Source organism: Carassius auratus, unplaced genomic scaffold, assembly GCF_003368295.1.
Source record: "Carassius auratus strain Wakin unplaced genomic scaffold, ASM336829v1 scaf_tig00214826, whole genome shotgun sequence".
NCBI classification, from domain to species: domain Eukaryota; kingdom Metazoa; phylum Chordata; class Actinopteri; order Cypriniformes; family Cyprinidae; genus Carassius; species Carassius auratus.
In genome coordinates, this window is record NW_020527818.1 from 272,178 (window position 1) to 299,819 (window position 27,642).

General features: G+C 39.0%; 2 protein-coding genes across 5 annotated transcripts in view; both read left to right on the forward strand.

Annotated features, from left to right (window-relative positions):
- LOC113093000 (protein NDRG3-like) overlaps nt 1-17,999 on the forward strand; it is a 70,908-nt gene extending 52,909 nt beyond the window's left edge. For all 3 annotated transcript variants that reach the window (XM_026258818.1, XM_026258819.1, XM_026258820.1), the window contains 13 exons: nt 3,528-3,633; nt 4,747-4,867; nt 5,335-5,397; nt 5,594-5,654; nt 7,804-7,890; nt 8,379-8,435; nt 8,539-8,642; nt 8,717-8,779; nt 8,876-8,927; nt 9,407-9,454; nt 10,173-10,208; nt 10,295-10,346; nt 16,571-17,999. In XM_026258818.1, coding sequence (XP_026114603.1) covers nt 3,528-3,633; nt 4,747-4,867; nt 5,335-5,397; nt 5,594-5,654; nt 7,804-7,890; nt 8,379-8,435; nt 8,539-8,642; nt 8,717-8,779; nt 8,876-8,927; nt 9,407-9,454; nt 10,173-10,208; nt 10,295-10,346; nt 16,571-16,746 — 1,026 coding nt within the window. In that variant the 3' untranslated portion in view covers nt 16,747-17,999. The remainder of the gene's footprint in view (nt 1-3,527; nt 3,634-4,746; nt 4,868-5,334; nt 5,398-5,593; nt 5,655-7,803; nt 7,891-8,378; nt 8,436-8,538; nt 8,643-8,716; nt 8,780-8,875; nt 8,928-9,406; nt 9,455-10,172; nt 10,209-10,294; nt 10,347-16,570) is intronic.
- A 1,430-nt stretch (nt 18,000-19,429) lies between these two features.
- Nucleotides 19,430-27,395, forward strand: LOC113093001 (src-like-adapter 2). Of its 2 annotated transcripts, none has more exons than XM_026258821.1 (8): nt 19,430-20,364; nt 24,024-24,160; nt 24,459-24,558; nt 24,643-24,729; nt 25,079-25,182; nt 25,400-25,549; nt 26,258-26,390; nt 26,682-27,395. In XM_026258821.1, exons 2-8 carry the CDS (start codon nt 24,070-24,072, stop codon nt 26,812-26,814), a joined length of 798 nt encoding a protein of 265 aa, XP_026114606.1. In that variant the 5' UTR covers nt 19,430-20,364; nt 24,024-24,069; the 3' UTR covers nt 26,815-27,395. The 2 variants fall into 2 exon arrangements, with proteins under 2 accessions (XP_026114606.1, XP_026114607.1); XM_026258822.1 differs by having other exon boundaries at nt 19,433-20,364; nt 26,261-26,390.
- Nucleotides 27,396-27,642: the final 247 nt, after the last annotated feature.

Below are 27,642 nucleotides of genomic sequence, written 5' to 3' on the forward strand. Positions count from 1 at the left end.
GACGCTCCCAGAAAAGATTCCAGTTATTAACAAATAGCAGTTTCTGTTCTTTACACCATGACAACAACCATTCATTTAAAGCAAAAAGTCTACTGAACCTTTCGTGTCCTCGTCGATACGTGGGCAGTGGTCCTGACACGACGATCGTCGCCGCGGGCGTCGTGCTGCGAACCGTCTCGATCAGGCTCCTGAAGTCCCTCTTCAGCGTCTCCGTCTGCCGCAGCGTGGTGTCGTTAACTCCGGCGTGAAGCACGACCGCTCTGGGGCTCTGGCCGTCCTTCAGGATCGCGGGTATCTGCGCAGAAACATCGAGAACACGAGCACCAGGCAAACAATGAGTGTGCACTTTACCTTCGGCTAACGTAGCACTTACGTGTCGGACGATGGAGTCTCCGATGATCACAGCGTCGCGTCCTGTCTCGCGGAGGGGAGCGAAGCGGTTCTGGATGGAGATCTCGAAGGCAGGAGGGGGAGATGTCGTCGCCCGGGACCCGGCTCGCATCCTCCGCTGTGGATGCACCCAGGGTCCGTGGTGTCCCGGCGTCGCAGTGAAGGACATCTGGGAAGATCGCGTCCTGGGTGCACCGGGCCTGCGCAGAGAAACACACGGAGTAGACGTGGTGGGACTGTTAACAGCACGCTGTATACTTACCCCGGACTTGTGAGCGTCAGCCCGGGATGATTCCAGCGCGGCTCTCCGCTCTCTCAGCTCGGCCTGCCTCCGTTCCAGGTCGCGAATCTGCTTCCCCACGGCCTCGAGCTCGAGCTGCACAGAGTGGAGACATTCATCCGCCATTAAAGCAAGTTACAGTGAGTACAGCAGTGGTAATGTGTGTGAATAGAGTATTAGCAATGTAAGCTCAGTTAGCAGCAACCACGCTTGCTGATGCTAACTGGCTAAAAGCTAATAGCGGACCCGGGAGATCAAAATAAATCTAGTGATAGCGAGTCGCTCTAATTGTTTTTGTTGTAGAATACAATAGAGGATATATTCACGCGTTATATAAACGGAAACGATGGTGTATAAAATAGATTTTTAAGTTAAAAATAGTCAATGAAAAGAATATAGTGACGGAGCTTCAAACGCAGTTCAGCCGTCAACAACAAACAGGAAGTTAAAATAAATAATAAGAATATAATTAACACAAATCATACAGAGTCTTTTTGTTACTGTGTCTTCTTGGGTTAAGAAAGTGACCCTTGCAGTGATTTTATTGTTTTGTTTTTAAAGGAATCATTAGATGCTACATGCACTTTTAGAAGTATTTTGAGCTGAAATATGTGTGCAGTGTGTCTGTTTGTGTTGACGTCACACAGACAGGCCCCTCCCACGATAGATTGATTGACAGAAGTGTTTCAGCACAGACTGGACTGGTGTGTAACCTTAGTACCGCCCTGAGTGACTGTCATCAGTCCGCCATTGTTTCACCGCCAGAGCAGACTCCTAACGAACTGAGGTTACATGTTTTTGGATGTGATAATGAACACAGCAGTCGTCATTTACTCCTGACATCTGAACTGCTGAAGACGCAGTAGATTACGTTAATGTTCGCGCGAATCATTCGTGATTCAGCTTCACCTCCAGAAGAAATGAGAAAAATGTTTTTAAATGACTCTTTGCAATCACCTTTCCTTATGTGCTTATTAGCAAGTTTCACTGTGAATGAGGCTAAAGTAAACAGTCCCTCAGAGAGCGGCTCAGAAGAGAGGGGCGGGGTCAGCAGAGCTCATTAACATTTAAAGGAAAATGCTACAAAATGGCTTGCTCTAAAAAAGGGTGTTTTTACACTACCATTGAGAAATTTAAAACTTTGTTACAGACTTTTCATTAAGACCCTAAGGAATCATATTTACTTGTGGAAAATGGGCATCCAATGACCTTTTAAGTGCTTGGTTTGTGATTTAATTTGCTTGGATATACAGAAGAGAGTGACTATCCTGTTTGCTAAACTATAATTTCAGAGTAGCAAAACTATTTTACACGATGTTTGTATCGCATGCAACCATTTTTTTTCAAGTAATTAATACTTTTATTTAGAAAGGATGCATTAAATTGATCAAATGTTGGCTGTAAAGACAATTATAGTGTTGCAAAATGATTCAAATTCAAATTAGTGCTATTCATTTCTATTCAAATTATCATGAAGAAATTCTAAAATAAATAAGGCAGCACAGCTGTTTTCAACAATTGGTAATAAGAAACAAGTGACACTGAAGACTTCAGCTTTGCATTAAAGGAATATTTTCTTTTATTTTAACATTTCAGCGTAATAGTGCTTTTACTTTTACTATCTATTTCTGATCAAATAAATTCAGCCTCAGTGAACATAAGAAACTTATTTTAAAACCTTTAAAAAATGTTACAGACCATAAATTAATAGGCCAGAAGCTTTAAGCATTTAGCGTTCACAACATGAATTATAGAAACACAAAAGCTTTTTTCAGACAAAACCGTTTTATTTCAGATGGACAAGTAGCTGTGCTGCACGTCAAATAGAAACCGGGCGTCCACCAACAGATGGAGCGTTGCAACGGCTGTTTCCATTGTACACAGCTTTGATTATAAAGGGGAGGGATCACATTTAGTCATGTCACAGTGTGCTGCTCACGTCCAGTGTAGAAATGGCAGCACTGTAGAAACACCTGTTTCTGGAGACTGTTTGAATGGTACATCAAGAGATCACACAACAGTTACCTAACATCAGATGTCAGGGAGAGAGCAATATGTGTGTGCACACTCAAATATAACCGCCTCGTCTATTTTTAAACCTACTACCTTGAGTGGCTGCTGCTGTGGTTTGCTTCAGGTGTCAGCTGCTAGCATGAATTCTAGATCTTCTGCTTAAGACATCATTATCAGAGACTTTACTTGTGTAAGGAAAAAGAAATAGTTTCCTTGTATTAACGAACGCGTATGCTGTGTCTTGGGTTAAGGTCACAATAGTCTTTTGTGTGTCTGTGAGTGTGCGTGGAGTCTGCAGGTTTGCTGGTACAGGTCAGAGCCGCTTTTGGTTCTTTTGGTCCAGGATAATGAAACCTCACGCTGTGTGGGAATGAGATTAGAGCCGGACCTGCTGCTCTTCTCTCCTTAGGAGGCTGAGAGTAGTGCTGTTAGCCTCTCACCTCATACTTGTGGTTCAAGCCTCATCCTGTTTGTGTCGTCTTGTAGCTGAGCTGTCCATTTCGTCCAAGGTGACAGATATTTTACTTTGACGTATAATGCCGTGGTTGTTGTGGTGATGTGCAACAACAAACAACATCAAGGGTGGGTCAAAACCTACACCACGGTGAAACACAAGGGCATGATTGAAGCTGACGTTGACCTGAGTTTGTTTGGGAAACGGCTAAAAGAAACCGTTGAGTTAATCATGAGTTTTCTCTTGATTTAGAGATGACTGGCTGAGCAAAAATTTCCTTGTAAGAATCAGTTTAACGGCCATTTGTGAATTCATGCAGACATTGCATAACTCCATAGAGCTCTATGCTTGAAACACTTCTATTATTAATTCACATCTGATTGGTTGCAGGAGCATGACATCGAGACTCCTCGCGGTGTCCTTCATGTGACTTTGAGAGGGACTCCTAAAGGCAACAGACCGGTCATTCTCACCTATCATGACATTGGACTCAACCGTAAGTCGCTCCATATATTAAGAGTTCCTGTCTGTCAGTGCAAAATGAATCTTTCATTATATGGCACACCTTCTTGAAGAGGAGAGGAATGGGTGGTTTATAATACATAGTGTTTCTCAACCCTGTTCCTGGAGAAACACCAACGCTGTGTCTAAATATGCCTACATCCCTATTAGTGGTACACAAATATCGTTTATTTTTTTAACTGATGCCAATTCCGACATCTTAGAAAGCAGGGTGGCAGATGGCACATATAAAGCTGATATAAGAATGTGTGTGTGTATATACAGTTGGGGAGATATTTACTTGATCCCTTGCTGATTTTGTAAGTTTGCCCACTTACAAAGAAATAAAGGGTCTGTAATTTTTATGGTAGGTTTATTTTAACGGATTGAGACAAAATAGCAACCTAAAATAAGTATTTGATCCCCTACCAACCAGTAAGAGTTTTGTCTTTCACAGATTGTCTGTGTGCCCCTGAGGAACACAGATAGTCCTGTCACTTTAAGAAGTTCCTCCTAATGTCAGCTTGTTAGGTGTATAAGACACCTGTCCACACAATCTGTATCTTCCATCCAAGCACCACCGGCAAGACCAAAGATCTGTTAAAGCATGTCAGAGACAAGATTGTAGATCTACACAAGGCTTGAATGGGCTACAAGACCATCAGCAAGAAGCAGACAACTGTTGGTGTGATTATTTGGAAATTGAAGAAATACAAAACAACCATCAATCGATCTCGATCTGGAGCTCGGTGCAAGAGCTTGCCTAAATAGACTGAAGTATTAAATAAGAGGTAAAATGAAAGGAGCTAAAACTAAAAATAAGAACAAAAATAGGATTTAATATTTATACGCCGACTGTACAAGACTATATAAAGTGCATGTGTGAATACGGAGTTAACTGTGCAAACAGCATTTGACCGTACAATTTTACATAAAGGCAGGTCACAATAATAGAGACGAGGCACAGTAATGGTGTGTTGTTGATGTTTTGTGTGTGTGCAAAGTATGCACATGCATAAGATTCAGGTTTGCAGGGTACCATTTTTCTCTGATAATGATTTATGAAAAACATGTTTGAGAAGTGTCTTGTTTTTCCCTTGCGATGCAGATAAGTCCTGTTTCAACACACTGTTTAACTTCGAGGACATGCAGGAGATCACCCAGCACTTTGCTGTGGTCCATGTTGATGCTCCAGGCCAGCAAGAATCTGCCCCTCCTTTCCCCACCGGGTAAAACTAACTACTGAAGAAATAACACAAAATATAGTGAGGTGCCTAAATAGACAGCATTTTTGATTATCAGTACTATATCCTTTAATATTCAAATTTACATTGATGTCCAAAACTGCTGAGAATGTTACCATAATGGACCTTCTTCCACATTTCTCAGAAGCATAAATCATCATAAGTGGGTAAGCATCTATTGCGGAAAATGGAAAAAAAAATGTTGCATTCCCATTTAGTTAAATAGCAAAAGAAAAGCACCACTATATTACTTTCATGACTTTCAGAAGGAGAAAAGCATTAAGTAGTTCTAGTTCATGAACTGTTTTGTAGTCATAGACAGCATGCTAAGCAGTACACTGAGGCATCTGTTCCACAACTGTTTATACAGGGGTTTCACACTTACTTATAATAATTCAAATAATTAAAGCTAGAATAACTTGTCACTTTGGTCTTCCTTTTCTTTCCCCCAGGTACCAGTACCCAACCATGGATGATCTTGCCGAGATGCTGCCCTCAGTTCTGACGCAGCTAAAGTGAGTCCAAACCTCTATTAGTCTGTACTGATGTGATCAGATGATCCCTAATTCAGTACAATTAAATAAAAATAAATGCCATATGTTCAAGAAATCATGATGGCATCTATTAAATCCTCAAATAGTTTGTGCATTTTTTTTCAGAATGTATGCAAGTTAATAAGCAGTGTATGAACGATTGTTCTTTAATTAACAGAATCAACAGTGTGATTGGTATCGGTGTGGGTGCAGGAGCATATATCCTCACTAGGCTGGCTGTAAGTAATATATCTTCCCTTTTATTTTGCATTGATCGGTCATTGTATGTTGTAATATCTAACCGTTAGTTAGAGTAGCTTGCGGAAACGAGCCATTAGATGTTTAATTGAGCATCTGAGTGAAGTTCATCAGAGGTGAAGACCTCTGAAGTCCGTCTGCAGTAAAACCATCTGTCGTCAGTCTTCAATAAATCCCCCACACCTCATCTGAGACTCAAAGTTCACACATGCATTCACACTCTCGCCCTACACAAAGCTCTTATTCACCATCTCCGCACATACAGGATAAAACACTCACTCTCATGTTTCCTGCTGGTTATTATTAAGGTATAAAATGATGTTCTCAAATTAACTAAAGAATGTGGCTTTCCTTGGCTGTCTTTCACTACTGACTCCATTACTTCAGTCCAGCAAATCACACTTTCACCCTTGCAAACAGCTTGCATTTGCACGTTCATCATATTTCTGCCACTTGCTCATCGGGTTCTGTGATGACGGCCGATTCGAACAAACACACACCTACGCAGCTCTGCAGAAAAACTTCAGCACTTTAAACTACTAGAAATCATTTGAATTACACTCTGGTTGTCGCATGCTTGTCCTTAGACGTGTGGTCATGTGATGGTGCTACATCGAAGGCTTGCGTTTGTCTGCGTGTCTTGTGTAGAGCCTTATACAGAGAGGAAAAAGAAGAGGTGTGAAACCTGAACTTTTTTCCATCACGGTCACAGTAACAAGACATTTGATTAGTTCATGTGGCTGCCTATAGCCGCAGTTCTACATTAAAACCAAGTGTGAGCCCTTGCAGTAAGTTAGCACTCTGGACATGGACTTGCTGAGAATTTGGTCAATGTGTTGATGTCTCTACCTGTTTGGGTCACATAGATTGACGTTTTTGCTTTGTCACCACTGAGGTTAACGTTGACTTTCTTAGACCTGTAAAGCATGGCTTTACTTTGTAGATTTTAGAAATGCTTCAGTATGTACTATAGTTTTATAATGATGCCTAAAGGAATAGTTCACCTAAAATAAATATTCTGCCGTCATATATTGACCTTCATTCATTCCAAAATTGTGTGACTTTCTTCTGTACAAATTCATCCATTTATTGATACATTTCTTTCATTCTTTCATAAATTCATATATTAAAATGGCATGAGGGTAACTGTTTTCATTTTTGTGTGAATTATTATCCCTTTAAAGCTGCAGTAGGTAACTTTTGTAAAAATATATTTTTTACATATTTGTTAAACCTGTCATTATGTCCTGACAGTAGAATATGAGACAGATAATCTGTGAAAAAATCAAGCTCCTCTGGCTCCTCCCAGTGCTCCTATTGCCAATTGCAGTTACGGACCGCCCCCCTTAAGAAAACAACCAATCAGAGCTGCGGTCCGTAACTTTATTTGTGTTCAAAATGTAGAAAAATGTATATAATAAGCGAGTACACCATGAATCCATTTTCCAAACCGTGTTTTTAGCTTGTCCTGAATCACTAGGGTACACCTATAATAAGTGTTTATATTCGGACTATTTTAGATTGCTTCGGGGTACCGCGGCAGAGTAACCCAGTACCTTTGTGATTCTTCATAGACATAAACAGAGAGAAGTAGTTCCGGCTACGATGTTCTTCCGCAAGACGCAAGCAGTTCTGTTTATTAACCGCTAGAGCGTCAAAAGTTCCCTACCGCAGCTTTAAACACCTGTTTGCTTATTAGCATAATTAAACTTTTACCAGTAACAAGCATTTCCACCAAAAAGGAAAGCTGTTGCAGATGCAAAACCATACCAGTTTGATGATCAAAAATTTGAAGACAAATTATTTTAACCTTTAGAATATAATGCAATACATAACTGGGAATAAGTATTCAGGAAGTAAATAGGATCAGCATTGGTTTCATGTTGAATGTTGACTTTTCTTTTTCTTTATTATGTTGTGCTCCCAAGCAAATCACAATGTGTTTGACTGTCACATGACCCTGACAAGTCTATAGGTAGCAATACCACAAGAAGTGAAGAATCGGTCTCATTAGTCTGTTCGATCGGCTTCATGTCAAGCACCTGGTCCTCTCAGTCAGTAGATGCTCTGAGTGCTGAAGTCAGTATGAGCTGTAATGATGGACTAATCCATGTAATGTCATTCTCTTAGCTGAATGAGCCTGCTCTGGTGGAGGGGTTGGTTCTCATCAATGTGGACCCCTGTGCTAAGGGCTGGATTGACTGGGCTGCCTCTAAGGTAAAATTATGGATGCACTGTCAAATTAGCATGTTTATTTAGTGCAGATCATTATTAATAATTAAAATATGCTGCACATATTGCCCTTTTGTATGTTATTATCTGACAGTGTGGACTGTAGGCCAGTGACAAGCAATATGCTAAAGCTAACTTTTTAATAGGCACATTATTATTTAATTGATACCATTTTAGTTGCATTTGCATTTTAGTTTGATTAACAATGCATGCCATTAATTTTCTTTTCTTTATGCATAATAAAAAGATCCTATCCTTTGATTACTAGCCAAAAGCTAACCCTAACCATTCCTCCATACTTCAGATTTCTCAACAGATTAGTGTAGTTGATCTTCTTAAAGTTTCCTGTGTTGTAAAGCTCATAATAGCCTTACAGGCCTGAATGCTACAATAATGAAAACAAGTCCTCAAGTCAGTGGAGGTGTGGGGAACGCTGTTCGTTTTGATCCTGTGAACGTGTGTTTCTGTTGTAGTTATCTGGATGGACCAGCAGTCTGGTAGATATCATTATGGCACACCACTTCAGCACGGTAGGCTTGAAATATGACACTCACCTCCGCATCTGTGAGATAATTCACTCAGAACTAAAAGATTTCTCTTCGAGTGTTGATGAGCTGAGTTTTTGTTCCTCAGGACGAGCTGACAGAGAACCAGGAGATCATTCAAACATATCGTCTGCACATCGCTCAAGACATCAGTCAGGACAACCTGACTCTCTTCTGCCAATCCTACAACAGGTGCCATTATCAGTTCATGCTCTCATCATTATCATATGAGCTGATCTTGATAACGTTTAATGTCCTTATCACAGTCGGCGAGATCTGGAGATTGAGAGGCCCGTCCTGGGAATTAATGAAGACACAGTCACACTGAAGTAGGTTGTTTTGTATATTTTTGTAAACCATTTTGTATATTTGATCGTGTTTTTTCCTCTTCCTTAGACCTTTGACTGTCCTCTCTTGTTGTTTAGGTGTCCTGCCTTGTTGATCGTTGGTGACACGTCACCAGCGGTAGAGGCTGTGGTGAGTGACTAATCAAGAACATTGCCATTGCTTCTGTTGGCAGTGAGAGTGAACACAGTGTACTTTCTGAAAGGCCCATTATGCTCATTATCTCTTCGTACATGTTCTTTTCCAGTTGTACCAATGACACCACATCCTAAAAGGGGCAGTGCATCATAAAGTCAAAAATGCACTTGTTTTTGTTGTAAAGCACTCTTGAATAACTTATTGCTAAAGGCAAATATCTGTCCATTCATGGTAGAAAGTCAATTAAAATTCATGCTTCTGGTCTTGGATCTTTATTGGCCAAAACAGCAGTTCCCAAATCCTTGATACAGTAACAGCTTATGTACACTTGGTACACCACTGAGTTTGCCTGAGGGTGGCTACTTTAAAGTGAGACTGAGCAACTAATGCTGGGTCTTCAATTTATTTGTCTTTTCGTACCTTTGATTATGTTTCTGAACTGACCGTGTGGGATTTTATCCATTTTTCCACAGGTTGAATGCAACTCAAGGCTAAATCCAACCAAGACTACTTTACTCAAGGCATGTCACTTTTTTCCCCTCCCTAAAACCATGTTTTGATTCAGGAATGCAAAGTTGTCTCCTTTTGGCAAAAATGGCTGTTTTGGTTCCAAAATATGGTCTGAATGATTTGTGTAGATCAGCTGAGTTTGAGTTGAGCTTTTGAGTCAAAAAAAGAAATACTGTGAGTGTTTTCAGTGTCACAGAGCTCAGTTCTGAAAGCGCTGGAAGTCTGGGTCACTTATAATGTACAATGCACAACTGTTTTAACAAATTTGTAATGAGAATTGTATATAAATGTCAACAAATGACAGATTTGTCTCAGTGTTGTAATAATGATTATTGTATTTTTACTGTTGTTCAGTAGTACTCTAAAATGATTGCTATAGTAAAAATTTATTGATGTGTTTACTTTTAATAATAAAATAAATAAATACTATTATTATTATTATTATTATTATTATTGTGTAGTCATATTGAATGGGTTCCATAAAAACAACAGTATGAATGTGACTTGAGTTTAATGACTTTTTTCTTTTACTGTATAGAGTCCAGCTAGTTTTCCCCTATATCCTGCTAAAAGAATCTGTAAATCCAAATTATGAAGATGATATTTTAATAATTATCTTCATCTGCGTTCATATCTTTGTGAACTTTTTCACGCCTGATGAGATTTTTGATTATTGTATTTCCAGTATGACAGAATGGATTGATTACTGTCTTCTTCTTCTCTCTTCAGATGGCAGATTGTGGTGGACTTCCTCAAGTTGTCCAAGTAAGACTAAAAGATGACACCATTATGTCTGCATCAGTTTGATGTGGTTTGGACTTGTATTAAATGTGGATGTTTTCTATTTTCAGCCGGGTAAACTCGCGGAGGCTTTCAAGTACTTTGTCCAGGGAATGGGCTACAGTAAGTATCTGTCCTCTTTCTGTCTTCTCATAGGCCACTTTAATGTTAAGTGTTTAATCGTATCATCTTCCTCATAGTTATATTAACCTTCACTGTTTGTATGGATTTGGTCTCTTGTTGGCATTTTTGTCTGAAAGCATCTTGTTGTTAGAGAGATGTCCGCATCATGTCACCTTGGCCAACATCTTACATACTGTACGTCTCCAGTGGTTTAATAATGTATGTCATAAATACTCACACAACTCAAAAGCTGCAGGAATATGACACATTCACGGGTGTAGGTGTGAGAGAGCAAATCCCGCCTGTTCAAAGAAACCTAGACATCAGATGTTATGCATCTTGACGATAAGCTTAATTTATCCCCTGCTGATCTGACTTTACTACACAAAGCATAAGGCCGGTATTCTGGAGTAAAGCAGGTCTCAGATCAGCCGTCCGCTGCACTAACACATGACTTGTCTCCTGTGTGGCTGTGCAGTGCTGCGTTCTTCAGCGTGTAAGTACACTAGTCTTCCTCTAAGAGCATGCTGTGTGGCATGAGCCCTGTGTGACAAACCTCTGATCTTCAGATGAATCATTTTTGTGCCAAAAGATCCTTTGACTGAACAGTGGTTTGCATAGCATGAACACTTTATTTCTGTAATACCTCAAACCTCCACAAATCTGAATTCGAGGATTCTGCTTCACGTAGCTTTGTCTAATGTTTATTTTCACAGTAGACTTTTATTCCGTGATATAAACATTAAATTAAGTTTTTGAGTGTGATTGTATTCTAGGTGTGTGATTTCTAAACCACTTTGCAGCACTGGATTATTGCATTGATGCAAAAGTAATGGTTTGTTTCCACACAAGTCTTGCAAGTTCATCTGTAAAGAATTCTAACAGTTTTCTTAAAATCCTCCTCCTTGTTAAACATCATGTTGATAAATTCAAATATGCATTCACTGTTGAGGGTTTAACTCAAATTCGCCAGTATACTAGTGGTATTCACAATTACGTATTACTGTTTGTGTTTGACTTATTTTACATAATTACACTAGCAGCAGTTACTGGTGATTAGGTGTGTGTTCTCAGAGCTTGAGGAACGTGATCAAAAGCGGATTGACTCATTTGAAAATGCTCACATTCCTCCTCTGTAAATCTAATCCTGCGATCTGTTGACCTTTTTGTAAATCGCTAATCTTGTGTTTCTACTGAAAAATACAGCCCTTCCATCTGGAAACACACACACTTGCTTCAGTATGTAATCCAAAACTCTTTGATTCTGCTGTGATGTTATTTAAGATTTAGAGGTGAAAAATGGCTTTGACTTTATTATATTATATATGTTCTTGAAATTAAGTGATTCTGAAATTTGGTCAGTTAAATTCTTTTGTATAGATTACGGTATTGTTAATTATTTAAAGCTGCAGTCCGTAACTTACTTTTTTTTTTTTTGCTTAAAAATAATCCAAAAACAATATTTGAGCAGGTACACAACCAGCCAGAGTTCAAAACTATTGCCTTATAAAATGGTAAGCTTGTAATAAAGTTTTCTAATTTGAGTGGTATGGGTAGTAGTGGTGGGCGATACTGCAAAATTTGGTATCGATCCGATACCAAATACATATAGGGTCAGTATCGCCGATACCAATACGATACTTTTTACTAAAAAAAAAATAATAATAATAAAACTTTTGTGTAGAGGAGTGCAGTAGATCTATGTCATTATTCCTGAGGTGGATGAATGATCAATTATTTAGGCAATATTTTTATTAATGTATTGAAGTCCACAAAATTATTATTTATAAGGCACTGTAGAATGAATTCTTTACAGCCTTTTAAAATAAAAATAAAGAATAAAAAAAAATTCTCCCTTTTTCTGGTTTTAAAAGCAAATGAAATAAAGTGCACACAATTATTACTGAAGAACAAACAAAGAACAAATATAACTGTGCAATTACATTCCCTGAGCCCCCCTTCTGAATGTGCTATCAGCTTCGCTCACTCTGTTCGCTGCTCCTCGGCGCGTTGTGTCAGTGAGTCACGTGAAAACACAACAACGAATCACAGCAGAGCAGTAGAAGGGGGAGGAGTAGCAAAGTGGGCCAGGATGTGAAAGCAACGTTTGCTCAGGATTGTAGAGGTAGAAGACACAAGCAAAGTATAATGAACGTAGATGAGAGATATTTAAATTAAAATATTGATTAAATTACAATTGTATCGATACGATACCAATACCAGTGTTGGTATAGATACTATCGATATTTAGATCGATTCGCCCACCCCTAATGGGTAGCTTTTTGTGGGAAATTCAAGCATGCTACCGCGTCATTACTTTACATCTGTAAACATAAAGGAGGGGTGCTTCTCAATTCTTATTTGTGCATCCTAACTTCCTTTTCTCACGTCTTAGCTCCACCCCTTCAGGATGCAAGAGGAAAGACGCGAGCACCAAGGAATTGAATCGAGTGAAATTATAAATCCTCTCTCCCTTTAGCGTCACTTCAAAGTAGCATCAGCTGTACTAAATGAATCCGTTCTTATGTTGTTAAAGTTTAAGACATTCATAATATATTTTTATAAAGCTAGATGCCCTGTTTGAAATATGACATAAGTTTTATTTAAACTTTAAAGGTAAAATATAAATTAAAATTATTACAACAGATGTGACGGGGGAAGAGAATGTAAATGTGCATCAGGTTTTAGATGAAAATCATTTCCGCAAATGATACACCGCTGTATACTCGCTCAAAGCTCCTCTGGAAGCCTCCTTGATCCTCACCTCGCGCTCCAATTAGAGAATTGAGATGTCTTTTCATGATGACTGAGCTCGATCGGTTTCTGGGGTGATGGACAGAGGACGGAGGAGAGATATTGAGAAGGGCTCAAGTTGTCCCGGCTAGTATGCTGTATCGCACGTCAGGATGATGCAAGTTACAGATCGTTTATAGCCTTTTCTCACTGCAGCTGGAATAAATTGCGGATTGAATTTTAAAACAATACAATACTTTAGGTTTCAAGTGATATGAACTAACCGATCTTTGGATTTAATCACCATTGGTAGTGCAATTTATTGTAATGCTTTTTTCCTCAGTTGGTCAGAACAAAAGTGGCAGTTGTTACTTGTTCAGATGACATTTTCCAGTGAAAACTCTTATTTGGATCATGCATTCAAGATGTAGAATCTGTGAAATTATAGAAAGTGCGGTATCCACACCTGTGCCGTGACCGACAGCCACACATTAGATTCATCCACGCTGGAGCCGCGCCGGCGCACAACCCACACAAGGAAGATATTTCCACAAGCAGCTGCAGTTGCAGGTTTCCAAACAGAGATGGCGACAGCAAGGCAAAACTTACGGACTGCAGCTTTATTATATGTATATTGACTAAAACAGCAGATTAGGTTTTTATAATCCGTTAATGAATAAAAAAAATAAATAATGCATAATACATTTGGTGTTATTACATTAATGATTAACTGTTAAAATCCAAAATCGGTGTAAAAGCACCAGTGTATATTTACAACCCAAATGTTTGAAAGTTGACTTAGTTTAGGATATCAAGTTTTTTTTGTTTGTTTTTTTTGTTTGTTTTTTTTTACTGTAAAAACCTAGCACACAGCAGTACTCATTGACAAAGAAACCCTATTATACATGTTGCCCATTAACAGATATTAATAATTTTGCTATGTACTTTTTACCATCCTTTTTTTCTATATGCAGTAGTAATATTTGTTAGTTCAGACTTCATATGTAGACTGTAATTTCAGACGAAAAGTACCAAACATACATCCATATGAGTGTATTCTTCTTTTGTCTGTGTGTGTGGAAATATTAGTGAATACAGAATCATTAACAGAGCTTAATGTTCATTGGTTGGTTCTGTCATTGACATGTTTGAGTTTTAGTAGATGGAGAGTGTCGCCGGTAAATTCCACCTTGTGTTTTGAGTCCGTTAAGTGTGTTTGTCTGTCTTTTTATTATTATTATTTTTTTTGTTTCTGTTTGGGGTGTGTTATAGAGTTTCATCTTTAACAAACCCACAAGCACATACTCTGGTGAGGGACTCTCCCAGAAGAAGACAGTTTCCATTCTAGAGAGCTTCTTACTTTCTCTCTCTAATTTCAGGTCATTGTTTTTTGAATTATAGTATTTGATTTCTTCTCTGGCTACATTTGATTTGTAGTGAATATCCTTGACACTTGAAGGATATTCAGTTTAAAATAATTGGATATGTCACAAAGGGAAACCCATTGCTAAAAATTTACTCAGCCTCTGGCCGCCACTTTTCTTGCATTTTGTGTGATTCTGAACACTACCTAACTGTCGAGGCTATTTTCATCTCCTGGTCTAACGTCCCCTACTTTCCTTGCTTCTTCTCCTGTGGCTTCTGCTTAATCTTTCCTTTTCTCCATCCTCCCTCTTTCAGAAAGTACTACCAAATAACCTCTCCCTTTCCCTTGTCCCATCTTTTCCCTCCTCCTTATTCTTTCCCTTTCCTTCTCGACCCTTAAATCCAATGCCAACAGTCCCTCATGTGCTACTCAGCCACCTGAACAGCGAACCAGGTATCAGGAGATCGACCAGCACCTTTAGCTGAGCCTGAGGCCGTCATCTCAACCTCCCGTGCTACCCTCACTGTCTGTCAGTCTTTGTCCCTCCCGTCCCAATCACATTCATATAATTGTCTGTTTGTCTTTGCGTCGAGGTGTGTGAAGTATGGTAAATGGACATATGTCGTCAGTGTTTGTGTGTGATTTATAAGATGTCTGAGAGAATGTGTTTGTACACACTGTCCACTACCAACAGTTGTCTTATTGTCTGTCTTCTATTCTTTTTAAGATTCACATAGAAACATAACTTTACTTTGCATGCCACATTCTGCATTGTCAGAAGTTGACTATTCATTTTGCTGATATGGTAAAAATGAATTTGAGCTGGATCCTGACCATAGGATCCTCTTTCCTGCATGGGAGAATAATGAATGCAGTGTCCAAGCAGGGCGGTTGTGTCTCCTCAGGATTCAGAGATTTATTGATGGAGTGCTGCAGGAATTAATGTTAAAACCCAGAAATTGGTTGGCATTATTGAACTTACAATTCCGTTGTCCCAAACTCTTTTGAATGGGTTTTTGATCAAATACGTTCTTGGAGAAGAAAATGTGTAAGAATTGTGAATTTGTTTTGGTCACAGAGCTTATTTTTTGCAATAATCCAAAAGCAGATGTAAAAATCCTATTGGATTTGTCGAGGGGACCAGGGTGATGCTACTTTCAGGTTGTCCTATAAAAATGCATCATCCCTGCAGCACTCCATTTAGGCCTAAGTATTCAGAAAAGACTTTGCTCTTAGGGTAATTATGGCTGAATCCCAGTTTTCATATTGTTCTTCCTGTATAATATACAAAAACAAGAGTCACAAATTGCATTGCACAAGTAGTGATAGTAGTGTGTCAAAGGGGGCTTTCACACTAGTTCAGATCATTTGGATAATGTGAACTCTGTTACGTTTCACTTATGATGTTAATGCAGTCGTACAAAATTACAGAAGTGAATCACTATTAATGACCCATGAATTAGTCAAACTGTGTGTTCATGTTTACTCACTCGCTTTCCTGACAAGCATGACTGAAGCGCTGCCAGCAGAGAGAATTTATTTCTCATTTCTGCACGCAGAGATTGATTTCCATGTGCTATTGACCTTTATATTACAGTCATAACAAACAGATGCTTGTGTCGTTCTGTGTTGGTGCCTTAGAAACTAATAGAAGTAAAATCAGGCTGAAAAACAATATGAAATTCTCTCTCTCTGTGGCTTTATTTAATCAAAGGCCTTTTAATACATACAATACACCCCATGAATCAGAATTTAATTGAATCCGTTTCGAAATCCATCAGATCTCTGTCAATGCTGTATGTCCTTTTTGAAGTATGTGAATTGGGATTCAGCTTGCTATTCTCACTAACCATAAACTAATTTGTCAATGTATCTCAGTCAGTCCAGCGTTAGTTGAACAGTCTGCAGTGTGCAGATGTGCAGGAGTCCACAAACTTTGAGGAGACTCATTATTCTCCCTCTCCTGGATCTTCATATGTTTGGATCAGAATGCTAAGAGTGCAAAACTGACTATCCTGTGAAGCACATGCCCCTCACTCAGGATGGTCCCAACAATCATAAGCAGTAGCAGCATTAGTGCATACATGTTTTGACCCCCATTCGATTTCTCTCTACTCTCTCTCAGTGCCCACTGCCAGTATGACCCGATTGGCTCGATCTCGCACTCACTCTGCCTCCAGCATGGGCTCAGCAGACGGCTCCCGCAGCCGCGCACATACCAGTTCACAGATGGAGGGCGCCACTGGCGGTCCGGTCAATGACAACCAGACCAGACCGCAGACCATGGAGGTGTCCTGCTAAAGCACCCAGAACCAAGCCACCATTTCACCTGGGATCATCCACGTGTGGCACTTCTGCACTTCAGATGGCTTTCTGTCCATTTTGGGGTTTTGTTTCCACTGTTACTCGTTCTACTTGTTCTCCTGTGGCCAGAGAGTGCTGGTCTAATGAAGGGATGCATTGTTTGATGTCTAGTAATCCATGTATTTTACATATTGGAATATTTTTCCACTGCATGGAAGCACTAATCTTTTGCTGATGTTTTTACCTTGATTTGAATTGGCTTACTACTTTATTTCTCCATTCTGTTATATTTGTGTCATCCTTTGGAGATTCATTTCCACTATGGATATGCTTCTTGTGTGTATATTTTGCTGGAGGCTGTTATATTTTGAACATTAAGAGGTTGTTCTTGTTTGTAGCCGGAGAGATTTAGTTCCCTCTCTTGCTCTCTCTAAGGTCTTCCTGCCCCGTGTTTACTATAGAGATGACCAAACCACTTCACTTTCTCCTAATCCAATTTTTTAGTTCAGTTTCTGCTGCTCTCAACCTATGCTATCGGCTATTATAGTTTGCTATTAATTGACTGTCTGTCATTTGTAGTGTTACTAGAAAACGAAATCTACTGGTTAGCATGTCCCTATTTAAAGTGTACAGTAGACATTTATGTTAGTATTACTTATATTTAATCTTTCTGCAAATGGTTTATTCAGTTTAATTAAATTCTGTGTAAATGGAGAACTTGTATTGAGTTTTAGACCAGAACCCCCTAATAGCAAAGACGTTGCTTAGGTTTGCACTTAACTTGATGTAAAATATTTTTCACAGCCTGTGCTTGGGAGATCAGCTACACCAAACAAGTAACAAGTAACTGAAGCTAAGATCTGCAGCTTGTTCAGATAACATTTACCATAGAGGGCATCTGGAGGTATAAAACGGCATGATTCCTCTAAAGGCACTAGACCGTAGTGGTAAATGATCTGTATACTTTTCGCTTATTAGTCTCTATTCTTTCTGTACAGCGGGCTGATGTTCCTATAACCTCTTAATATTTTGACTACTGTTAGATTCTGACGTTTTATTGTTCTTGGCATTTATTTCAATGGATGGCAATTCCCTGTTGATTTGCTGATTGTACCTCTGCCTTGAGTGAGTTTGTGATGGTGGGTTGTGCTTTGTCCTCCAAGCATTTAGGGGGCGCTGTACTGCATACTATCTACTGAGTATACCGATTTGTACGAATATTGAAATAAAGTAGTTGTACATAAAACTTGGATCTGTCTTTATATCAGGCAGTTGTTCTTAAGTCAAGACACTACGTGAGTAGTGTACATTTCTGTATAACAACAAAATGTCTGAAATGTTTGTATATGCACATTTTTGTGAGGCATTGCATAATTAAATATGCACTCATTTGCTTAAATTTCCCGGACTGAAATCTCAACTTTGGATAAAGAAGGTGAATTTTCTTTTATACATTTTTTTGACACATTAAATTGATGTCATATTAGATTTCACTCAAACAAACAAATAAATGTATTGTACAGGTAATTGAAATCTACAAATTGGAAATTTCTTTTAAGAAACAAAATGGCCCTAAATCTTTCACAATACCTTTTTCAACTAGATCTTGTTTTGTGTTCTGTAAAAGAAAGAAAGTCATTCAAGTTGTGAAATAAAATGGGATTGAGTAAATGGAGATTAAATTTGAAGGTGGCTTTATGGAGTTGGGTGAATGTAGAAAATAGCCAAAGAATGCGAAATCATGTTTTGGGGCCAATAAACCTTAACTAACATCATAGTTGTACCTCAGGGAAGAACAAAGTATGATGTGACCCAAATCACTTCAAAGCACCGTTTCATGCACTGGTAATCAGATGCACTACCCATCACACTGAACCTTTTTCTGTCACCTCAGCCAGCTGTGAAAGTTTCCGATCACAAGCAAGTAGGTTATATTGATTGCATGTGGCCAGAAATGACACATCTGAAAGCTATTTATAGAAACTGGCATGCTCATTTTAAGCAGTTAATATATGATAAGAGATTAGTACATTGTCATTTTCCATCCGATGTGCACGATCACTCAACTAGATCAACTCCACTTTTTATGTTTGTAATTTTCCGTACAAACTTGCTGATTTGCTTCTCATCTGAAATGGGCACATGGTAAACTTTGATAACGTGGTGGAATGACATCCTACTACGACTATAATTAACTTAGTCCATTTGTCATGGGAATTAGAGTTGGAACATCTTCAGTGATATCACTTTATGCAACACCCTTTTCAAACTTTGTGTTCATTTACACGACTACAGGATTTTGGGAGCATGAAAATTCTAATTTTTGAAAAATTTTCTCTGTGTGCACTACAAAAAAAAAAAAATACGCAACATTTGAGAAAACGACACCATCATGTGCATTCATATACAATGTTTAGTTTAGGAATGCATATGTCACCATGGACCACAAAACCAGTCTTAAGTCTCAGTTTTTCACAATTTAGATTTAGACATCATATGAATGTGAATATCTGAAATCTGAGGGTGCAAAAAAATCTAAATATTGCGAAAATCGTCTTTAAAGTTATTCAGATGTAGTCCTTAGCTATGCATATTACTGATCAAAAATTAAGTTTTGATATATTTATGGTAGGAAATTTACAAAATATCTTCATGGAAAATGATCTTTACTTAAAATCGATAATCTTGACCCATACAATGTGTTTTTGGCTATTGTTACAATATACCCCAGCGACTGGTTTTGTGGTCCAGGGTGGCGCATGTAGTGTTTCTTTCAAAAGTGACATCGCCATCTACTGGCCTGGCATGCATAATAGTGTTTCTAGTAGTTATGAAATTTTTTCACAATGCTGTCGTCTGTTTGCAAAACGTCACAAAAACTCAAAAGGAACAGCTTTTCTGTAACAATCATGCAATCGTAATGCGAAAGAAGTCTAATGTGCGAACATCTTTAAAACACTGAACTTGCAAATAGTGCATCTCTCTTTTTTTGCAGCAGAATTTAAAATGTTAGTGAGTTTCCATGACAGTTATTGCTATGGCAGTTAGTTTTGGTACAATTAATGAAATTAATATGTGCAAAAACTAGCTCTAGACAATTTCTTAACCTTTCTGAAACCTTCCTGAAATTTCTAGAGCTACTTCGGTTGGCGTCTGCATTAACTGCATCAATGAGCCCATGACATTCATCTCCACCAACATCTGTGCTGTGAATTAGTACAGCTCGAACATTTGCAAAACACCTTCTCCAGTCTGATCTCGCTCTCAGGCATCTGTGCGTCAGCGAAGGAGTGACAGTTAGACCTGTTCGTCACAGGAAACTACAAGTGTCTAGTAAATAAAGCTTCCTGCCACAGTGTTCAATGCTAAAACACTGAGACGTTCACAGCAGCATCCCACAGTGACACTTCACCTGAAACTGATATCAGCTACTCCTCCTCAGCTCCTCAAGAAAACTAGCCTCTCATCTCTAAGGAAATCCCTCCGAATAGCTTTCTAACTTGGCCTTTTGAGTTTTCAGGCCTTTTGCACATGTTCGTATGCAGACGCGCAGGTGAGGAGATCTGATCGCTCATAAGGAAGGATTGTCAGCGTTGCTACTCTGAGGACCATGAGGTGAGTAAGAGACTTTGTCCAAATTTCTCTTTTTAAGGTCTTCTTTTCTTAAGGCACAGTGCTGTGGGCTTTTATTTATTTAGGAGGTTTATCCAAAGCACAATATTACAGTGCAAAATAATGTGTAATGTTCACAAGTGAATATAGATTCATAGTAATTAAAATACTGTCTTTGGTTGGGATAAAGACTGGTAACAATTTTATAGTTTTTAAGGAAAATACAAAGAAAATACTGTTTTATGTGATGGGTCTTATATAGATATATATATATATATATATATGTGTGTGTGTGTGTGTGTGTGTGTGTGTGTGTAACATTGACAAGGATCTCCAAACTTTAAAGTCTGAATCTTGAATCAAAGTCAGAATTGTCTTGAAAAGTGTGTGCAATCATAGGCGCCTGCTTCAAAGGGCATTTCAAAGACATTTTTGTTGTGAAAATTGTTTGCCGTGATTCTTGAAATGTGTTTCCAAATAATTATTTTTAACAGCTTTCTCGCAACAAGTGTATAGTTCAGACTTGGAACTCTTAAAGACGTATTAAATGGCTTAAATACTACGAAAAAAGACATTCAGCGCTGCAGTTGCAGCAGGAAGTTAGTGACTTTGTTCTACTCTTTGAACAAACCTGTTTTTATCTCCATACAATACCTGTCGGTGAAACCATTTTTTTCAGAAATCGCTAGTAAATTACACACAATTACAACTCTATGAATTTTAATTTTGAAGTATAATGAGTTCTTGGAAAAATGTACTCCAATAATCTACAACAGTGGTTTGCAGCTGGGCCGCCAATTACTATTTAAAGAAACAAGAATATTGTTAATAGACATTTTTAACATATAAGTCATAACATAATAAATAACAGCATTTCATATATATATAATTAAATAACAAAAAATAAATATTCAATCCACCAATTTATATATTTGCTGCATATGCTACAGAACAACACATTCAAACATGCATAAATGGCTGTCAACATGTTCCCTCCTGACTGCTTGCTCCGCTGACTGTCTACCCGCTGCCGAGCTCTGGCTGGATCTGGTTTTCCCATTTTGCTGAATGGTGCCAGCCCGAGTTATTTTCTGATCATTGCCAGTCCATTCTAGGGCTGTGCGATTAATCGAAATCGCCATAAAATCACGATTTGAGCGTGCATAATTTTCCGAGGCCCTGACCTCCCGTAGTATGCTCTCCGATCCAATCAGAATGCAACACCCCTAGCGCGAGAACAGAACAGACTGGGCATATGCCTAACTCCAGGTTCACACACTGTCTGTGATGCGCCTTTTTTCCGAGCCCATGTTAACGGATCAGAGCGTTCACACTGCACGCGATAAAAGGCTAGAAATAAAAACTAGCACATGAGCATAGAGAGAGTTGTGAGTGCGAAGGACGCAGTTTATGTGAGAGGAGACACGTTTTAAGTGCACACACTCTTTCCGGGCGAGAGCAGCATGTATCTGAGCAAGCACGTCTGGTTTTGTGACAGAGCAAATGCAATCTGCTTGCGAACAGAGAGATGTGCGCTCGTGCATTATTTCAATGTGCTTTCACGTTACAATAACGCGCTCTCGCTTCTGCTTCTGCACAGCACACACATACTGTATACACACTGCAAACGGAGTACGTTTGAACCTCTATAATGTATAACAAATATATCGCTACAATTAATGAGTTCTATGAACAATGCATGGCAAAAAAGAAAAAAAAGTCCCTGGACACGGGTTTTATTTATGTTTTTTGCCATAAGTCTAGAAATTTTGTTACACTTTTACTATAGTGATTATTTTGACTTATGTCTGTTCTAGAGACGTTACAACTTTTTGATAAAGCGCTAATTGGTTTTCTTTTGGAAATATGTTTCAAATTCATCCTGAATTCATTTATGGCTGTAAAGCATATCTGTGTGCGTCAAAATTGTGCTTAAAATCGAAATAGCAAACTTGATCAAAGAAATTGCGATAGTTAACTAGCTTCTGAGTCCTAAGTTTTTAACCCAACAATAGCTGGGTCAGTACATTTTTTTTGCAATGGGCCGTGCAAACATATGTGTTTGGTTGTGTGGGCCGCGAGTTGAAAACGGTTGGGAACCACTGATCTACAACAAACTAATAATCTACAAGTTTTATAGTGCACACATGAGCTATATTGTAAACATAATTTGAAAATGTAGAATATGTCTTTAAATGGCTGCCTTTCAGTGGTGGGTGTGTTAGTTTGTGTGTGATCGTGCTGTTAAAGCCTGTTTGATGTAGCGGTGTTCATATGTTGGACATGTAATCAGTTCCGCACATGTTATTTTGGTTCCTGGGGTATGAGGGCTGTAATTTGGACCTGGAGACCCTGGTGACCCAGTGAGACCCATCTGTGTTACCAGGTGACCATCTGCTCCATAATGTCATATAGCTGTGAGACCAGTGCTGTTGCATTACAGTATATGATCTAGAAAAAGATCTCTAATCAATGCTAATTAAACATTATTATGAGGGTGTAGAAATAATAGCACTGCTGACATCATGTGTGTTTACTGAAATTATTAATAGCACGAATTGCTACAATGTAATAAGTGTTATTACAGTGTTATAACGTGCAATAAGAATGATAGCCGTAGAAATACTAAAAAGGGTAGATATACAGTACCGTGCAAAGATTTATGCACTTAAAAAATAATGCCATAAATAGATTTTATTAATTAACTTCTATTAACTTAACTAAATTAAAGAAATTGCCACAGCTCTTCTGTATTGAGTCTGTCTCAGTTTGTTCTGTTTCTTCATCTTATTCCAGACAGACTGATGATGATGATGATGATGATGATGAGATCAGATCTCTTGTGTGGAGCACTGGCTCACTGTATTATTACAATTAATGACAAAAATAATGTTTGGAAATGTAAACTGATATTTACTACTGACACACTACAGCAAAAAACAGACTTAAAATCAATTTTTGTTGACGATAATAATAGTGGCTTAACACTTATGCACAGTACTGTATATGCTGATGGCATTTTAGCACATGACAATCCATTATGCATAAATGTTCTTGAAAAATATCCGGTTCGTTTTAACCAGACTATCCAGCTGCTTGCCTTTACATGATTTGCAGTGATCATTTTTCATACGTCTCTGTGGGAAGCAAGAGGAACATTGCTGAACCTCGACACTTTACTGCCGCTTCATCAAAATATAAAAGTCATATGAGAATATGAGTCACATTATATTATGGTTCATTTGCCCTGTTATTTGCATACTGAATAATTTCAGTCTATTGAATTTGCTGTGTATGTTTTTTTTATTCATGCGCACATGTATCTCTTAAATAACTGCGGCTTGTGATGTAACCGAGCATGACAGAAAATAATAGAATGTTCTGAGTATTCTATTTTTAGAACAGTCACCCTGTTTTTTTTTTGCCCGAGGTTAAGTGTGTGATATTGAAAGTGCAAATGGAAAGTTTTCTTCAAGGTACACAAGTGGTTTTGTCAGCATCCTTCCTCTTATCATTCAAAAGTGTGACATGAGAGAGTCATGGCCTGATCAAACTGAACATCAGATTTGTTTTGGTTTTGTTCGTTTTTTGTTACTTTGATGAAAAACCGAAATCAATACAAATCAAACCGTGCTAAAATATTCTTGCTCTTGTCTCCTTAGATTGTGGTTCCCATCATCATTGTGTGCCTGAACTCTCCAGAGCAGCATGGGCAGTAGGCCCAGTAAAGACCGGCGTGGATCCAGCTCACATGCTGTTCTCTTGGACACGGAGGAAAGAACTGAGCTGCTGACCATGGGTGAGTCCAGCACTGCAATACACGCTTCATGTATGCACAAGGTGATTCGAGAACTGCAGCACTGTACATCCTTTGTAAGGTGGCTCATATTTTAACTTGCAAAAAGCATTATTTTATAACCATATGCTGTAAAATTACATCAATTTAAACTAAATTATATGTCATATAAAGAAAATGTATAATATTTTTCATTATAAATGTTAAGGTCAATTTTTATTCTTTAATGATGAAATTTGTTAATCAAGTGGCTTGTTGAGGTGCTCTATGCTAAAGAGTTGTTATGCTCTTTGATCCGCAGACAGTGGTAGATTCGTGGTGGTGTCCCTGTACGACTATCCGTCCAGAGGTCCGGGTGACTGCACCATCAGAGTGGGAGAGAGGCTCAACATTTTGTCTGAGTAAGTGTGTGTTGCACAGTGGCCCCTCATCACAGGAAGTTGTCTGATCGGGATGATTGTCTGATGATATAACGTGTGTTACAGTGAGGGAGAGTGGTGGAAAGTCAGTTCATCAGCCACAGGAAATGAGAGCTACATCCCCAGCAATTACACCGCCAAAGTGTACAACAGGTGAGCTGAACCCACACACGCTGGAGCGCTCTGAAAATCGCCTCTTTCTATTGGTTTAGAGTGTGCACAGAGTACATCATGACATCACACCCACAGTCAGGTGTTCTGCTCAAGTGTATCACAAGTGACAACATCATTATTCCCCCTGAGGCGGTGATGTCAGTTTTGGTTTCTGTAGAGTGGGCTCAGCTGGGTACAGTGGGATCTGATTATCAGTTTGGGGACCTGCTGTGACCCCGCTGATCGCTCTCTCATCACATGATGTTCTAATGCTCTACCTACTACTTTTTCCTTCATCTCTGCCTTTTGATTTTATCACTCATCTGTGAGTGTGTTTGTGTTCCTGCAGGTGGCAGTTTGTGGGTCTCAGTAAACAGAAAGCAGAGGAACTGCTGATGCTCCCCCATAATCAGCCTGGCTCCTTCCTCATCAGAGAGAGTGAGACCTACCCAGGTACATAATGGATACATTACCTGTATTTTCCTACAATTTACAGAGTTACTGCAAACATATCCACTTTGCTTTGATCAGATGCTTTCTTAACTGCTGCTTTCTTACACTATCCCTTCAAATGCATAAATACTGCATAGCAACTCTGGAATCTACCCAGAACTACAGAAAATGTCCAGTCAAGTTTGTATAAATGTACTTTATTTATTTTTAAACCCAGGTAACCACACTCTGTCAGTGCTTAAGAGCAGCTCGCAGGAGCGCGCTTCTGTCAGACACTACCGTATCAGCTGCATTGAGAACGGCTGGATCTACATCTCTCCCAGACTCACCTTCAGGACCCTCTCAGACCTGGTCGCACACTATTCAGGTACAGACACACACACACACACACACACACACACAGCTGCAGCCAGTTACTCATTACTGACACCCAGGGATTGTATGTGACATTACTGGGTTTGATACTGATGTCTTACATCAGAGCTGGGCGGCTTCGGTCCTGAAGGGCCACCGTCCTGTAGAGTTTAGCTCTAACCCTAATCAAACACACCTGTCTGTAGCTTGCTAGTGATCTTGAAGACATTGATTAGCTTGTTCAGGTGTATTTGATTAGGGTTAAGCTAAACTCTGTAGGACAGTGGCCCTCCAGGACCGAAGTTGCCCAGTTGTGTCATACATGATACTGACTAATAGTTTTGAGGAAATGTTTAAATCAATTGGATTTGCACGAAAGGTGAAGTCCAGTCATTCCAGTGCCTGTAAAAACCTATTCTATATTTCATAGTTTTCAGTGATGGAAAAGATTGTGGGTGAAGAAAATGGCTGAGAATATGGCAATTCTACAGCTAAAAAACTAGATGCTGTTCCCACGCTGATAGGTGTCAATAGCCAAAGACCGCCATTGTATCGTCGGAAACAGAAACAAAACAAAAAAAGTTGATTGTTGTGCACCATTAAGTAAATATTACTGGAAATCACCGAAAACTCCTTAGCAGCCACATAGCAAAATGCTAGAAATATATACATTATGGCTAAAAAGTGTTGTGGCAGATTTTAAGTGTGAACTGTCCCTCAGAAGTTTCGGACGGGCTGTGCTGTACTCTGGGAGAGCCGTGCTACATCATTGGATCCAACAATGTTCCAGTGGTCACCGGCCCGCCTCCGGTTGCTGTGAAGAGGCCCACTATAAACTGGAAAGATGTAAACAGGTGAATGAAGTGACTTTAAACAGGGAGATTATAAAATCAGGCATCATTTACTCATCTGTACGATGAGAAATTTTAAGAATGTTGGTAACCATTGACTTCCATGATGTTTTGTTCCAAGTCAATTGGCAACCAGCAAACCATCATTTGGTTAGATTCTTTAAAAGAATAAAGAAATTCATACAGATTTGGAACAACTTGAGTTGATGGGGACAGATTTGACATTTTTTTCAATGACCTATCCCAAAAAATAAGCACCTAGTGGAGCGGTTTCTAAACAAGTTCTCTTTGCAGCTCCATGATCTTCGGGCAGAGTAAAGACGGTGCGGAGAACTCTCTAGTGAGCGAAGGACTGAAGGAGGCCATTAACTCGTACCTCTACATGACTGAGGACTGTGATGACTGCTGTCAGCTCTGGGACACATGAGTGGAAGACTGGAGGACGAGTGTTTGATTGACTTCGGTCTCTTGATGCTGTGATATGGGATGAAACACTTTGCAGAAACGAACCCGGAAACGAAAAAAAGCATCTATTTTCATTAGTGTATTTCTGCGTAAAAACTGTGTAAGAGCGAAAGCGGTGTCAGATGAAAGTCCCAGAGAGGAGCACTGACTCATTGGTGTTGTTCAAGAGTGGGTGCTGGAGACAAAGATGTCACAGTTTCCTGTGTGGACGCGCTCCTGGCGGACATAAAAGAGAAAACGACTGAAGGAAAGAACGACAGAGGAGTGTGCGAGTGGGAGGGGGAACACAGCTGGGTGGCACACGCATCCATTTCCACTCTACTCACACTTTTTTTGGAACTTAATCAGTGTTGATCTTATTTCTAATACGACCACAATCAGAGAATGATGCATCACAAGAAGCACAAAGAAGCATCATTAATGGTTTCAGTGTTTGATGTCATTTTTTGTTGAAAATGCCAAACAAAATACGTATTTATGACTTGTAACACAAATGTTGTTAATCTTTGCTTAAAGAGATAGTAAAGACCTAAAAATGAAAAAGTGTCATTTACTCACATCATTCCAAGCCTGTTTGAGTTTCTTCTGTGGAACACAGAAGATCATTTGAAGAAAGTTGATAACCAAACCATTTCAGCTTCCATTGACTTTAATTGTATGGTCCAAAAATATAATGTTAGTCAGTGGGAATCGCAACAGTTTGGTTATCAACGTTCTTCAAAAGATCATTAAAAGATCTTCTTTTGCGTTTAAAGTCATGCAAGTTTGGAGAAACATGGAGGTTAGGAAA

What these genes read in the sequence shown, in the direction of transcription:
- LOC113093001 (XM_026258821.1), top strand. Translation starts at nt 24,070, where the DNA reads ATGGGCAGTAGGCCCAGTAAAGACCGGCGTGGATCCAGCTCACATGCT. An exon ending in AACTGAGCTGCTGACCATGG is followed by an intron (nt 24,161 to 24,458) that starts GTGAGTCCAGCA and finishes TTTGATCCGCAG; the next exon opens with ACAGTGGTAGATTCGTGGTG. An exon ending in AGAGAGTGAGACCTACCCAG is followed by an intron (nt 25,183 to 25,399) that starts GTACATAATGGA and finishes TTTTAAACCCAG; the next exon opens with GTAACCACACTCTGTCAGTG.